Here is a 13,956-nt window from a genome sequence, read left to right on the forward strand (position 1 = left end):
TGGCACCCCGTCTCCTGCATTGGCAGGCAGATTCGTTATCAATGAGCCATCAGGGAAACCCCAACCCTGTTTTTTATTTTTATTTTACTTTTGGCTGCACCATGCAGCCTGTGGGAACATAGTTCTCCGATCAGGATTGAACCCGGGCCCCTGGCAGGGAGAGTGTAGAGTTCTAACCACTGGACCACTAGGGAAGTCCCCTATTAGTATTATTTCTATGTGGACTGAGAAGGAACAGTCATGGGCTGGAGTGGTAAAGACCAGATACCTTCCCATTATCCTGTATTTCCAGCCTCCTGGCTACCACCTGCAGTAATCACTTACACCCCAAACCCAGAGAAATAAGATTTATAGCACACTTTAAAGTAGGAGCTAAAAAGAAAGCTTATTGTCAGTAAGTGACTGGATACTTTTAATCTAGTAAATGTTACAATTTAAAAGTCCCAGATCTCTATATCACTCAGATAAGTATTTATATCATGTGTGTTTATAATGGTATACTAGAGATACAAACGGGCTTCCCACATGGCTCAGTGGTAAAGAAACCGCCTGCCAATGCAAAGCCAGAGGAGACGTGGGTTTGATCCCTGGGTTGGGAAGATCCCTTGGAGAAGGGAATGGCAACCCACTCCAGTATTCTTGCCAGGAAGATCCCACGGACAGAGGAGCCTGGTGGGCTATAGTCCAAGGGTCACGAAGAGTCAGACACAATTGACATGAACGCAGCACCAACACCTAGCGATAAAAATGTAACATCTGCATTTATAGGAAAATTTTGTAATCCACTCATAATTAACTATCAGGAGCCTTTTTTAAAAAGTCTAAAACTCTACTGATGTTGAATATTTCAAGTGAGTAAAAACTGGTCTTGAATATGATATGTGGGAGTGAAAATAAATACATAGAGAGACTTACCTAAACCCACATGGGCAATACTAATGAGAGAAAATTCAAAATTAAAATCTGCTGAAAGTTTCCACAGATCATTTCCATGTGCACAATTCTTACCACTAAAGCAAACATTTCATGTATGAATTAAGTGAATCCGAAGTTCTCAGTCAATGGACAATGGGCTGTCTACAAACTTGGCAGAGGCTGGAACCGTGGAGAAGGGATTAGAAGGACAAAGGACAGAAATACCCCATTTGCTGCCTTGGCTCCAGACAGGATTTCTCCTCTCCTCCCAACACCCCAGCTCCCACTTCCGTCTGGGCAGCAGGCCATTCCTGATCCAAACAGGAAATAAGAACCAGGGCATTTTGAAACAAATGGCAAAGAGCTAAAAAAATGGGCAGAAATACAACATTACATCAAGGATGTTGGCAAAGGAAAGATTTTAAACGTCTGTGATTGGAAAAAAGAAAATGGAAAGAAAATCCCCGTTTTGCAGATGAGGGTACCTTTTGGAGCTGAGTCGAGGGCGTCTCTGAAACAACGGCCTTCCAGCATCCCCGGGGCCCTTTCCACTTGCGGATGTTGGGCAGGATTGGCTGGTTTAGCTCCACACAGAACTGTAAAGACAGAGAACACGTCGGTGTGAGTTCCCGCCTAAAGCAGTTCCTGCTGCAGGCAGTCTGCGGAGCCAGAAAGTGCAGGATCCTGACTCCTCCGCTTGATTCAGACACTTGTCAGACCTCGTCCTTGTGTCCTCCGAAGCCAGGGTTTAGGAAGACCAGGATGACAAAACAAGCCTCGAAAATTAAAAAGCAAACTGTCCACCGGTGAAATATACAATTATCACCTGGAGAATTTTAGCTTAGAGCAAACCATTCTCTTTGTAGCAATCCACCACAAATAGTTCAAAAGCAGTTGTCAGAATCTTTTTAATCCTTGAAACATCAGTGGTTAAGGTCCCAGGAGAGTCTAGCTCAGTATCAAATGCAGAGGGAAGAACATGGATACATGGTACTTTCCCACCACCGTTAGAGGCACAAAAACAGACCCCCAGAAGGCAGTCAATAATTGTGAAATAATTTTGAATAGAGACAGGTGGTCACTAGACTTAATGTTGCGGTCATTTCATAATGTATAAAATTACCGGATCACTACGTTGTACATCTGAGACTAATACAATATTGTGAATCAATTATACTTCATTAAAAAAAAAAGTACCCACTGACCCTCCCTTCACCAGGCACCACCATATTGTTCACCTTGGTTTTCCTCTAAGAAGAAAGACCTCTCATGGGTGGTTACTATGCCTCATGTGTGTTTTCAGGGTGGGCTTCTTTTTGTGTACGTGTGTTTCACCAGTATAGAACTGTAAGGTGACTTTATCATCAAGGCAAAATGAAACCATACAGACAACGTATTAATAAAATGAGGGGTTGAAAAACTACAGGTTTCAGAATCCATGGGCCAGTTCCTCTAAGTCATGCCTCAAACACAACCCCATCTTTTGGGGCTGGTTCTTTTAAAAGTCTCCAGAATTTGTCAGATTCGGGCTGTGTTTGAGATGCTCTGATACCTGGTACTGCCCCTTCTGGGTGACACCTCCTGTCCCTTTACTTCATGCACCTTGGGTACCCTACTCAGCCCTTTCTCTGCCTGGTCCTACCAGCCAGTCTCTGGGCTTCCTTTCAGAGGCATCACTGCCATCTCCTCAAAGAGCCACCCTTAGATAACCTCAGCCCCACAGCTTCAGCTTACACTTCTACCCCAAATGCCCCCCAAATCTGTACCAGCAGCTCAGATTTCTCTCTCGAGTTTTGAATTCTATTTTGACTTCCTTTTTAACATTTCCATCAGAAGATTTCCACAGAAGTACAAACCCAGCAGGTCCCAAAGAACATGCCGTTCCCCTCCCCAACACGCCATCTCAATTCCTGGCACGAGCATCTTTCTAGCCACTCTGACTCTGCCCTCTCCTCCCACAGGCTAGTGCTCCCCAGGCCACATGCAGCATCACGTCTATCAGAAGCACCCTCTTTCTGTTCTCCAATCCCACTGTTATGGTCCATTTCGAGCTCCATATTCTCCCACCTGGCTCACTGGCATAGCTTGTTAGAGGTCTCTCTGCCTCTCAGTCATTCAATCCCCTCCCATCTGTCCACTGGGTAAGCTGTGATGGCTATGCTGACACACCATCCCTGTGGTTCTCAAAGTGTGGTCCAGGACCCAGGAACATCAGCATCACCTGGGAACTTGTAGGAAACTCTCTGGCCCCACCCTAGGCCTACTGGATCAGAAACTCTAGGGTGAGGCCCAGTAAATGTGTTTTAACAAGCCCTTTGGTGATTTAGATGCCAGCTAAGATCTGAGAACCACTGCATTTGCCACTCCTCCCTAAGCATCTGCCTCAGATACAGGTGCTGTGGGCAGAGAGCGAGTGGTCTGCTGGGAGCCTCCTCCAGGAATGCCTTGGCTGCAGAGAGCTGCTCTCATACCCTTCCTGGGCAGTTCACATCCAGCAGCTGAGACAGGCCAGGGTCTGATGGTCTGGTCTTTGCTCTCCTGTTGCTCGAGCTCTAAGAGAGAAGATGAATCATTTCTCTAGTGACAAGCACTATGGAGGAGGATGGAGCCTCCTGGGAGGGCTACTCTAGATGTACACGGTTCTAGGAATCATGCTGCTTTTACAGTTACATGCTTACGCGTCTGCCTCTTCCCGGTAGTGGACACCACAAGAGCAGGGACTGTCCCCGTGCCTTTAGAAAGCCCGCTTGGCAGAGCATGGTGCCCAGTGATGCTCTATAACCATGAGCTGGTAAGCCAGGAAATTTCAGAGACGATCACCATCCTCAAATCCAGGTATGAGAGACAAAAGGAGGAATTTCTTCTTGAGGCTATTTAAGTAACTGCTTCGATCTTAATCTGACTTTGAGTTTGCCTGGGAAGGGTTCTCTCTGGGATCTGGTCCTCAGTGACTTTTATCCATTCCCCTTTCAACACTGCCACGGATGGTGTTATTCCCAATAGGAGGACTTCACCCTGGATGAATCCCCATAGCCAGATGGTCCTGGCTGGTGGCCACCCTTGGGTAGGAAATGAAGCACTCTGGAAAATGCATGCAGAATTTATCGACTCTAGGAATCCAGCGACGAAATGTATTTCCAGAGGGTCCAATTTCCTGCTGGGGAATCATTCACTTGCTGAGTGATCATTAGAGCTGAATCCAAGAAGCATTAAAAAGGAGAACAGCTCTCCAGTGTCCATCTGGTACCTCACTGCTCTCCACATAGGCAGGCCTGAACCTGGCTGCTTGCCTGCATATCTGAGGATGCACCCCAGGAACCTCTAGCTCTTAAAAAGCCCCTGAAGTGATGAGCCAACCAGCTCTACTGGAGAGCTCCAGCCTGTGAGGCCCTGCTGTGCTGGGAAGAGCAGTCTGCAGGCAGCCAGGCAGCTCATCCTGACCCTCGCAGATCAGGAGAGACACTGTCTTTCATGCACGCCTCTCTCAAAGATGGGGTCTGGGGACAAAGCTTTGTGCTGGTTCAAGCATGAGCATCAGTATCACCCGGGAACTTAAGATGCTACCAAAATTAGTGTCTGAGTCAGACCTGGCAAGCTGCATTTTCACATCCCTTCCAAGTGACACTGATTCAAGTTTAAAGCTGGTGTTATGGAATGAAGGAAATACATTTTCCTTTTCTTTGTTTTATATTTAAAAGTCTTTGCCTCACAGGTAAACTCTGGAAGACAAGGAACCATGATTCCTGAACCTTAAGGGTCACCTGTATTTTGTAGATCTGAAGCCTTGCCCTTGATGTTTCTCTCAGCCCTCAGAGTAGACTATGATCCTTCTCTCTGCCTTCTTTTTCAGTATTTCTTATGTTACTGGAGACAATTAATAATATAAGGGGGGCTTCCCCCTTATATAAGAGGTAAAGAAATCTGCCTGCAAGGCAAGAGACGCAGGAGACCTAGGTTCGATCCATGGGTTGGGAAGATCGCCTGCAGGAAGAAATGGCAATCCACTTCAGTATTCTTGACTGAAAAATTCCATGGACAGAGAAGCCTGGCAGGCTACAGTCCACGGGGCTGCAAAGAGTCAGACATGACTGATCAACTGAACACACATACACAATAAAATAAGGGACCAATGAGAACAGTATTTATGGCTGAAAGCATTCTATCTCATTTTTCATGATCAGCATTAGGTAACAGGTAGGTATTTTCTTCAATTTCTAGAACTGAAAAAAAAAATTGCCACAATTAAAAATGAAATTTAAAAAAAGAGCAAGAAAAAAATTACCAGCTTGACAGTTCACAGGAAATCAAAGGAAGAGAGCACCTTTAAATCCTTGCTACTCAGTGTGTGGACCATGGACCAGTAGCATCAAGATCACCTTGGAGTCTGTTAGAAATGCAAGCTCTCAGGCCCACCCACACCAGTGCCCTGGAATCTGCACAGGATCCGAGGGTGCAAGTTCAGCAAGCTTTGAGAAGCCTGCTCCAGAGACCCCTTGTTTGGTCCACACCATTCCTATTATCCCACCAACAGATCACACTACCAGTCATTCAGGAGGTAAGTGCAGCCCAGAAATGTTAGGCCCAAACATAAGTGAGTTGAATGCAAGATTCCACAGCTGACAGGGTTTAGAGGGAGGTGTGAACTGAGGTCTGTCTCCTAATGCACCACCTCCTGGTCAGAAGAGGTGGACCATGTGGGGCTGGACACGCTGCAAGGGGTGGGGCCAGCCGGCCTTTACCAGTCCTTAGATTCTTTCTCCCAAACATTTCAAAGGGAAACAAAAGCATCCTCTGAGAGCCCTCAACCTGAACTCTGCCTGAAGTTGATTTTTTTTTTTTAAAGAACAACGGGTTCTCAAATTTTCTGCTTCGCCCACACACCAGAAGAAAGAAAATATAAGCAAAAGTGGCTCCCAAGGGCAGAATGGGTGGAAATGGAAGGGGGAAAGTGGGTATGACTGGAAAAAAGCCTCCCAGGTAACTGCACAGATCTGCCCAATCTCAACACAGGGCCCTTGCCCACCACCTGTGTTTCTAAAGTCCCAGGGGCTAACCCATCACCTGTATTCAGCAGAATTACACCAGCTCTCATTTTAGACCACAGGTTTGCCCACCCCACCCTGACTAAGTCGGAATCTGAGGTTAGGGCCAAGCTGTGCACTCTCAAGTTCTCTAATTTTAAACTAAAGCTTGAGAAGTTCAGAGGAAGATAGACAATTATTGTTTTTGAACTTGGTCTTTGCATTTTTAATACCTGTGGTCAGGAAAGACAATTTGTATTGTTCAAAACAAATAAATACCATTTCAGCTCTCCCACTCTGCCCTGTGTAAGCATCTGACCGAAGTCATTTGCAGATCACCCTGTGAGATAAAGGCACAGAGAGAGCCCAGCCACCGTATATACACAGGCGTGCAACGGATGTTTGTTGAATGAATGAGTAAAGGCATGTCTCCTGGGGATCCCACCTTAGGCTTTTCTGTCCCAGGATAAATTACAAGAATCCTTCAAATGGGCTGGACTTGTTTCTTGAGCTTCAGACCAATTAGGGGGTAATATCAGTGTGCCTCACAGTTGGCTACTCAGATGCAGAACTTGACTGTCAAGGCCAAATTCACCCCACTCTCTGCTTCAGCTTGTCAACAGGGAGCCTAAGTCAGACCTTTAAACTCCAATCTACAAGACGTCCAAGTTGCTGGCATTCAGAAATGTCAAATCCTAAAAGACAGGACCCCTTTGGCTGTGCTTAGGATGTGCTGCACACATCAGGTCTGTCTGGACCAGCTGACTGTTCATCTCTGCAGAGACAAGAGGTTCCAAGGCTTGACACCAAACTCTTTCTTGGTTGGTGGACTTTTGGACTTCGTTTATCCCTTCTACCCCTCTCCCTTCCTGAAATGAAGACTCCTTGGTTCATCTTGTCCTGACCAGTAAATAACAATGGGAAAGGGGTCCAACCTCACTAAGTGCCTTGTGCAGCCACCACCAAGCTCTGCGGTCACTTTATCTTCCCCATCCAGTTAAGGTGAAATGAAACCCGGGGCTCTGGGAGCTAGTTACAAAGAGGCACTGCTAGTGCTGACCATACAGTCAGCTGGAGACAGAATGTCAGGAGGACAGACAGGTTCTCAAAGCAAACTCCAGATGGTCGCCCTTCTCCTGCTTCCTGGATGGGCAGTAGGGGTATGTTTTCATTTGGAATCCGCAAGGCCAAAGTTCCAAATGAAGCTGCTTCACTGAGCTGGCTATTTCGGGTGCTCTTCTGATTCTCGAGGTGACGTCTCTTTGACCACTAGCTTTCCACTTGTTCCCACCATTCCCTCTGTGCACTCAGCAGCAGCTCGTCGAAACACAACGTAGTGTGTGGGTCAAGAGGCACAGGTGCCTTGAGAGGATGAATGGCCATCATAGATGAAAGCAGCCCTGTCTTATTTGTTTTTTAATTACAAAAAAATGTTTTTGGTTGCACCACTTGGCATGTGGGATCCTAGTTCCCCAAAGAGGGACTGAACTGTGTCCCCTTACATTGGAAGCATGGGGTCTTAGCCACTGGACCACCAGGGAAATCCCAACAGCCCTGTCTTAAGCCAGGTGAGGTCAAGAGACTCAACTTTCTCTCATTTGCGTACTACCGGAAACAGAACAAAGGACACAGACAACAATTTCTTGTTGAAATGTTAACAGTAAGCAGGGGCTTAGCTCTGCCAGGATCGTCAAGTGCATGTATGTTATGGGCAACATTGGAAGCCTGAAGATCTCTGGGTAATCTGTCAGTGATCACGTGGAGAGTGAAACCACGGGAACGTCAGTATTCTCTCAAAGAACACGAAGCCGTGCAAAAGCCGAGCAACGTCTGCATGCATGGTAAGTTGCTCCAGTTGTGTCTGACCCTTTGTGACCCCACGGACTGTAGCCCGCCAGGCAAGAATACTGGAGTGGGTTGCCATTTCCTCCTCCGGGGGATCTTCCGGACCCAGGGATCAAACCTGTGTCTGTCTCCTGCATTGGCAGGCATGTTCTTTACCACTAGCACCACCTGGGAAGTATTAATCATGCTTGGCCTTCTAACGATAAGCCAATTACCAAGTTTTCTGGGCATATTTAGACTTTCAGATGTTGACACTTTGCAAGGCCATACGGCCTATGGGGCAGCGATGCGCTCACTTATTGCTCTGTCCTAATAAGTGCTAAGTGCCTTAACCGTTCTTAACCATCTTAAAGGCCCTGGCCTCCTCTCCCCAGAGCAGGGCACACACGCAAAATGTAACATGGACACAGAGCCAGGGCAAAGAGTCTGTCTCTCCCCCTCTTTCCCAATCTGTATGGAAGAAAAGAGATCATTCCCACAGAGCCGTGACGAGGTGTAGTCTCACCTCTGCTCAAACGCAGACTCAGGCGTGTATGACAGAGGGCAGACAGGTGCAAGGTATACCAGACAGCCATGAGTCTGGGCCCCCCAGGATTGCTCGGAGCCCCTCACCCAACACTGCTGCTGCACCGGGTGCGTCCGGGAGCCTTTCCCAAGGGCCCAGGTGTCTGTGGAGGGAGCGTGGCCATTCCTCTGCCCCTAGGGGCTCACTGAACAACAACCACGTTCAAAAATTGAAAGAAAGAACTGGGCTTGTTTCCTTGTAGCTTTGGAAGGGCACTTCAAGTTCTAACACTGCATGGTTCTAGAACGCTAGGAGGAGAGGCAAAGCGGAAGGTGCGGGAAGAGAACTGTAAGACTGATAGAGGAAATACAGAGTTCTCAGAAACATTAAAACCCTTTCTCCCTCTTTCTCTGTGGTAATCGCCCCATGAACTCCATAAAGGAGCTGACTGCTCTGACAGCGCATCACGTTAGCTTTCCAAAGGCTTTCTCCCAAACATGGAGAACAGATCTCATTCTTTTGAAAAAGAGCATCTGCCCTCCTTAATGTGCCCTGAGTCCCACCTGGAGACTCCTTGCTAAACTGCCTAACTAAGAGCTTACGTTTCCTAGGCAGTCATTCTAATAGGTTTAAGTTTGGACACATCCATCAGTTGTAAGAAAACATAGGTGGCCAGTAATTCCCGACCAGTTAGCTTTGAGTCCTGTAAAAAGGAGAGCCAGAGGCCGAGAAAGGGTGGGGGAGGAATGAAGACCAGCATTTATTAAGCGCAGCGATTAGGCACTGCTCACACATTATCACATCTGATCCCAATGACAGTCCTGCGAGGCAGTTAATAATGCCCTCATCTGACACGTGAGGAAAGCAGGGCTTAGAGAGGGACCACAGCAAGGTCACCCACTGCCGGCGAGTGGGATAAAGTCCAGCGTAGCCAACTCGAAGGCTCAAGTGCACTTCACTTAGGAGCGAAGTCTCAGAAAACAGAAATTAGACCAACTGCCCTGTGAGATGATGTGAGTGTTTATGCACCACGTGTGTTCCAAATTTGGGATTCTCTGGAACTAAAAGCCGTACCACCACCACCACACCGCGACTGTCCGCTTCCTCACCGATGCCCCAGGTTACATGGGGACACCGCCCTCCCGAGGAGATCAACACATCAGAACTACAGCCTTCCTCCTGGTAGGGGCCAGGGACCAGCAGGACACACAGCCAAGCGTTCAGAGCTTTCTGGGGCAGGCCCTGCCCTAAAGGCTCAGGCCCGCCCTTCTCCATCCATCCAGAGAAGCAGTGGGCTTACCGCCCTCGCATCACTTGGCCTGCGAGCCCCTGCTCAGTCAGCGCCATGAACATGCTCTTCCTAGGGACCCGAAAGGATTCTGGAGGACTGTTCATCCTTGTTTAAACACTCCTATCATGCTGAGGAAGACACAAAGCAAACAAGGGCGCATTCCCTCCGCCTCCATAACCAGTTCATCACCAGCTGCTTCTTCAGAGTCAAAGGGAGGGATATCCACACGCCCTCCTGTCACAGAGTGGCTGCCGGTTCTGGTAGCCTCTCCTCCACGCTCCCAGGAGCTCCTCAGCATATGTTTCCTGAATAAGGCAGTTACAAATAAGCACAGGCGGAGGAAGGGTACTTTGCAAGGCAGTTAGTTTTTTTTTTTTTGCAAGGGCGATTATAAAATGGAGACTAAGAGAAAGCTGAAGATTGCTGGAGATGAAGGCAGGTTAGGATGGGGAGTGAGAGGCACAGGGCTTGTCATCACCTCATCACCCCTTGTTTCCACCCTTCAGGGAAGCTTCCAAAGCTTCTTTTCTTCTCTAAAGCTCTTTGGATGCTAAGACTCTTAATCTGAGATGGGAGTTAAGATTGTATCAGTAATTCTGTGGCTTTTCCCCCTCCTTCTCTTTAAATTGAGGCTTATGCTCTGTTATCAGCAAACACAAGCTCGTTATAGGACAATTTGTAAATTAGAGAAACAAAGAAAAATTTAAGCAGAATATCACTGTGCAGAGACAATGACTGCTAATACTTTTGGTGGATTCCCTTCTAGGATATTTCCTATGCGTTTAATTAATATGGGTATAGCTGATTATTCATAAAGACACACACGGTTTTGTTCTAATGGTGCCACAGTATTACAAACTCTTCCAAACTCTCTTCATGCACCATCTAACACACTGTCATGTGGACACAGCGTGCTAAGCCCCTAGTGGTGGATGTTTCATGGGCTGGGAGAAATTTCTGCTATTTAGGGGCTCGTTTCATTTCATTTCATTTCATTATAAACAACCTAAAATCACCTACGATGGTAGCAATAAAACCTTACCATCCTACCCTGTGCTGTACTTAGTTGCTCAGTAGTATCTGACTCTGCAACCCCATCGACTGTAGCCTGCCAGGCTCTTCTGTCCATGGGGATTTTACAGGCAAGAATACTAGAGTGTGTAACCATGCCCTCCTCCAGGGATTGAACCCAGGTCTCCACATTGCAGGCAGATTCTTTACCATAGGAGCCACTAGGAAAGCCCAAGAATACTGGAGTGGGTAGCCTATTGCTTCTCCAGGGGAACCTCCCAACCGAGGAAATGAACCAAGGTCTCCTCCATTGCAGGTGGATTCTTTACCAGCTGAGCTACCCAGGAAGCTCCTCATTCTACCCTACGTGCTCACAATGCTTATATCCACTTGTCTAAAAAAGATCCCAAGTAAGTTAGTTTAAAATCATAATGTCTTTGTTTTTGAAAGTAAATCAGGAGGCTTTATTTTATTTTTTTCATGTACATACTTGTGATAAACAGATGGCAGCTCAGCGGCCTAGGGAGTGAAGGACCACAGACATTAAGCCTCTGAACTGCGCGATCAGAAAGGAAGCAATAGACTGTTTCTTACATCTCTGATTGACAGAAGAGGGGGGAGTTTTCCTAGGTAGTTTCTTTCATCTGCAGATAAACCATTCTCACCTTTATTTTTCCCCCTCTAGCCTTGTTTTAATGTCTCTTTAAGGATTTGTCCTGACATCAACCTGTTAGGACCCTCAGGTACACAGGGCCAGCAGATCACAAGCCAGAATTCAGTAGGAATGGCCACTGTTCACTGTGGGGCCTTTAACAAAACTGTCCAGACTCGAGACAGCACCCCCAACTCCTTCAATGGAGGAGTCCTTCCCACATTCTCAGTTTTTAAGTGGGTCACGTTCATTAGTTAAGGGTGAGAGTCTGAAGAACACAGACTCTGGAGAAAGGCTGGCAGGACCTAAACTTTGGCTCTGCCACTTACCAAGAGTTTAGACTTTGGGCAAATGGCCCCCTTGATCAGGCCTCAGTTTCCTCGTCTATTACAAGGGGACAGAAATCACTCGGGCCTCATGAGTCAGATATTTCTAAAACGGGGTGCACAGGGCTTGGCACACAGCAAGTCCCGTCTGTTTCTGCGGTGGTCATACAGACTGGGCCCTCCCTCAGTACAACACAGACGGGATCCTCAGCCTTGACTCTCCACACCTGGCAGCACCATTCCCCAAGCACACTAGCTGGGGATGTGGGCAGGAGGAGGGGTTGTGGCCAAGCGCCGCCACACTGCACGCCAGAAGCTAGAGCCACCCAAACTCAGAAACAGAAGGAGGGATGGGACACCGTAGTGTTAATATTCATCTCTGGGAAAGAAGAGAATGGATTCATCCAATCATTCAATAAAAATGTAACTAGCACTAAATACATGGGTATCTTGAGGTAGGCTCTGGAGCTATAATAGGAGCAAAAGAGTTGTGGTTCCCTGCCCCTCAGAGCTTACAGTCTGGAGATGAGGGTGTGGGGACAGCAGTGTAGGTACAGCTATTTATTTTTTTAATTAAAAAAAATTTTTAATTATTTTTAAGTTATATTATAGTTTTATTGAGATTATTTCAGGGCCAGATATGTAACCCATATGAATTTATTTCATTCTTGCAACAGCCTTCTAAGGTAGGCATTATTATGACCCTGTTTGATGGATGAGAAAACACAGGCACAGAGAGGTTAACCAGCTTGCCCAAGGTCACACAGCCAATAGGGACAGAGCCAGCATCTGAATCCAGGTCGTCTGGCTCCAGAACCCAAGTTCTGCATGTACAGTTGCGTTCTGTCTCTGTAGGCAGTTATGAATCAAATAATCATCCAAATGTAAAAATGCAGCTAGAACTTGTGCTGCAGAGAAATGGTTAAGAGCCTGTGGGCCTCCATGATGCTAGCAGTGTGGGTGGAGGTGAGTTTGACTGAGTCAGGGAAGGTTTCTCTGAAGAGGTGAGGCTTGTGCTGGGAATTCCAGGATGAGAAGGCATTAATTAGGCAAAAAGGAGAGGCGAGCATTCTAGGCAACAGGGGTAGCATGTGCCAAGGGCCTGTGGTGGGGCAGAGCAGGGAGAGTTTATAGCACAGAAAGATCAGTGTGTCTGCAGCCCAGGTGGGGAGGGGCAGAATGGCTGAGATGAGCCCAAAGGAATCGTTAGACACCTGGCCACGGCAGGGACCCTGTGGGATGAAAGGAGTTTCCTTCCTACCCTATGAGCACTCCTAAAATCAATGAAGGGCATGAAGAACAGATCTGCATTTGAAAAGGACATAGGGCTGCAGTCTAGAGTCAGGCTGGAGAAGGGCCAGACCAGGTAAGTAGTGCAGCAAGAGACGAAGGTGGCCTGACAGCAGGAGAAAAGTGAAAGTGAAAGGGGGCTCAGTCGTATCTGACTATTTGCGACCCCATAGGATTGTTGCTGCCAGGTTCCTCTGTCCATGGAATTCTCCAGGCCAGAATACTGGAGTGGGTTCCCTTCTCCAGGGGATCTTCCCAACCCAGGTCTTCTGCATTGCAGGCGGATTCTTTACCAGCTGAGCAACCAGGGAAGCCCAAGAATACTGGAGTGGGTAGACTATCTCTTCTCCAGAGGATCTTCCCAGCCCAGGAATCGAACCAGGGTCTCCTGAATTATAGGCGGATTCTTTACCAGCTGAGCTACCAGAAAAGCCCAGCAAATGGGAGAGCAGTGGACAAATCAGAGAGATAACTAGAAGATAGCACAACTAGGATCAAAAGAATGAAAACAAATACGGGTATGTGAATGTTCACTGCAGCGCTACTCACAGAGCTAAAGACAGAAACGACTCAAGTGCCCACCATTTGATGGACAGATAAACAAGTGTGCTATTTCCATATGTTGAAACAGTACTGAACTACCCCCTAAATGATACCTGCTACCTCGTGAATGAGCCTCGAAAACATACGAGGGAAAGTAAACAGATCCAAAGGCCAAATACTGTATGAAATGTCCAGAACAGGCAAACTCATAGAGACAAAAGCAGACTGGTGGTCCCCAGGTGCCCAGGGGAGGGAGGGAGGTGGACTGACCTCTCCTAGGTACCAGTCATTTTTTTCTAGATGATGAAAATGTCTTGGAACTACACAGAGGCGGCAGCTGCACAGAGTTGTGAAGCTACTAAATGTCAATGAATTGTTCACTTTCAAGTGGACTCTTGATTAATTTTATGGTTTATGTCAATAATTTAAAAAGTGACTTCGGCAATGGACTAGATGTCTAAGATAAAGCAGAGGAACCATTCTCTCATTCAACAAATGCCATGTGCTGTTCTAGGTACAGCTGTGATGTTGGGCTGTCCCTGGATCAGGTGGGGAGT

General features: G+C 47.1%; 1 protein-coding gene across 2 annotated transcripts in view; it reads right to left on the reverse strand.

Annotated features, from left to right (window-relative positions):
• EEPD1 (endonuclease/exonuclease/phosphatase family domain containing 1) overlaps positions 1-13,956 on the reverse strand; it is a 122,956-nt gene that overhangs the window by 13,700 nt on the left and 95,300 nt on the right. For both annotated transcript variants that reach the window (XM_052638466.1, XM_052638465.1), the window contains exon 4: positions 1,401-1,511. In XM_052638466.1, the coding sequence (XP_052494426.1) occupies positions 1,401-1,511 (111 nt within the window). The remainder of the gene's footprint in view (positions 1-1,400; positions 1,512-13,956) is intronic.

This window comes from Budorcas taxicolor, chromosome 4 (genome assembly GCF_023091745.1).
Source record: "Budorcas taxicolor isolate Tak-1 chromosome 4, Takin1.1, whole genome shotgun sequence".
Taxonomy (NCBI): Eukaryota; Metazoa; Chordata; class Mammalia; order Artiodactyla; family Bovidae; genus Budorcas; species Budorcas taxicolor.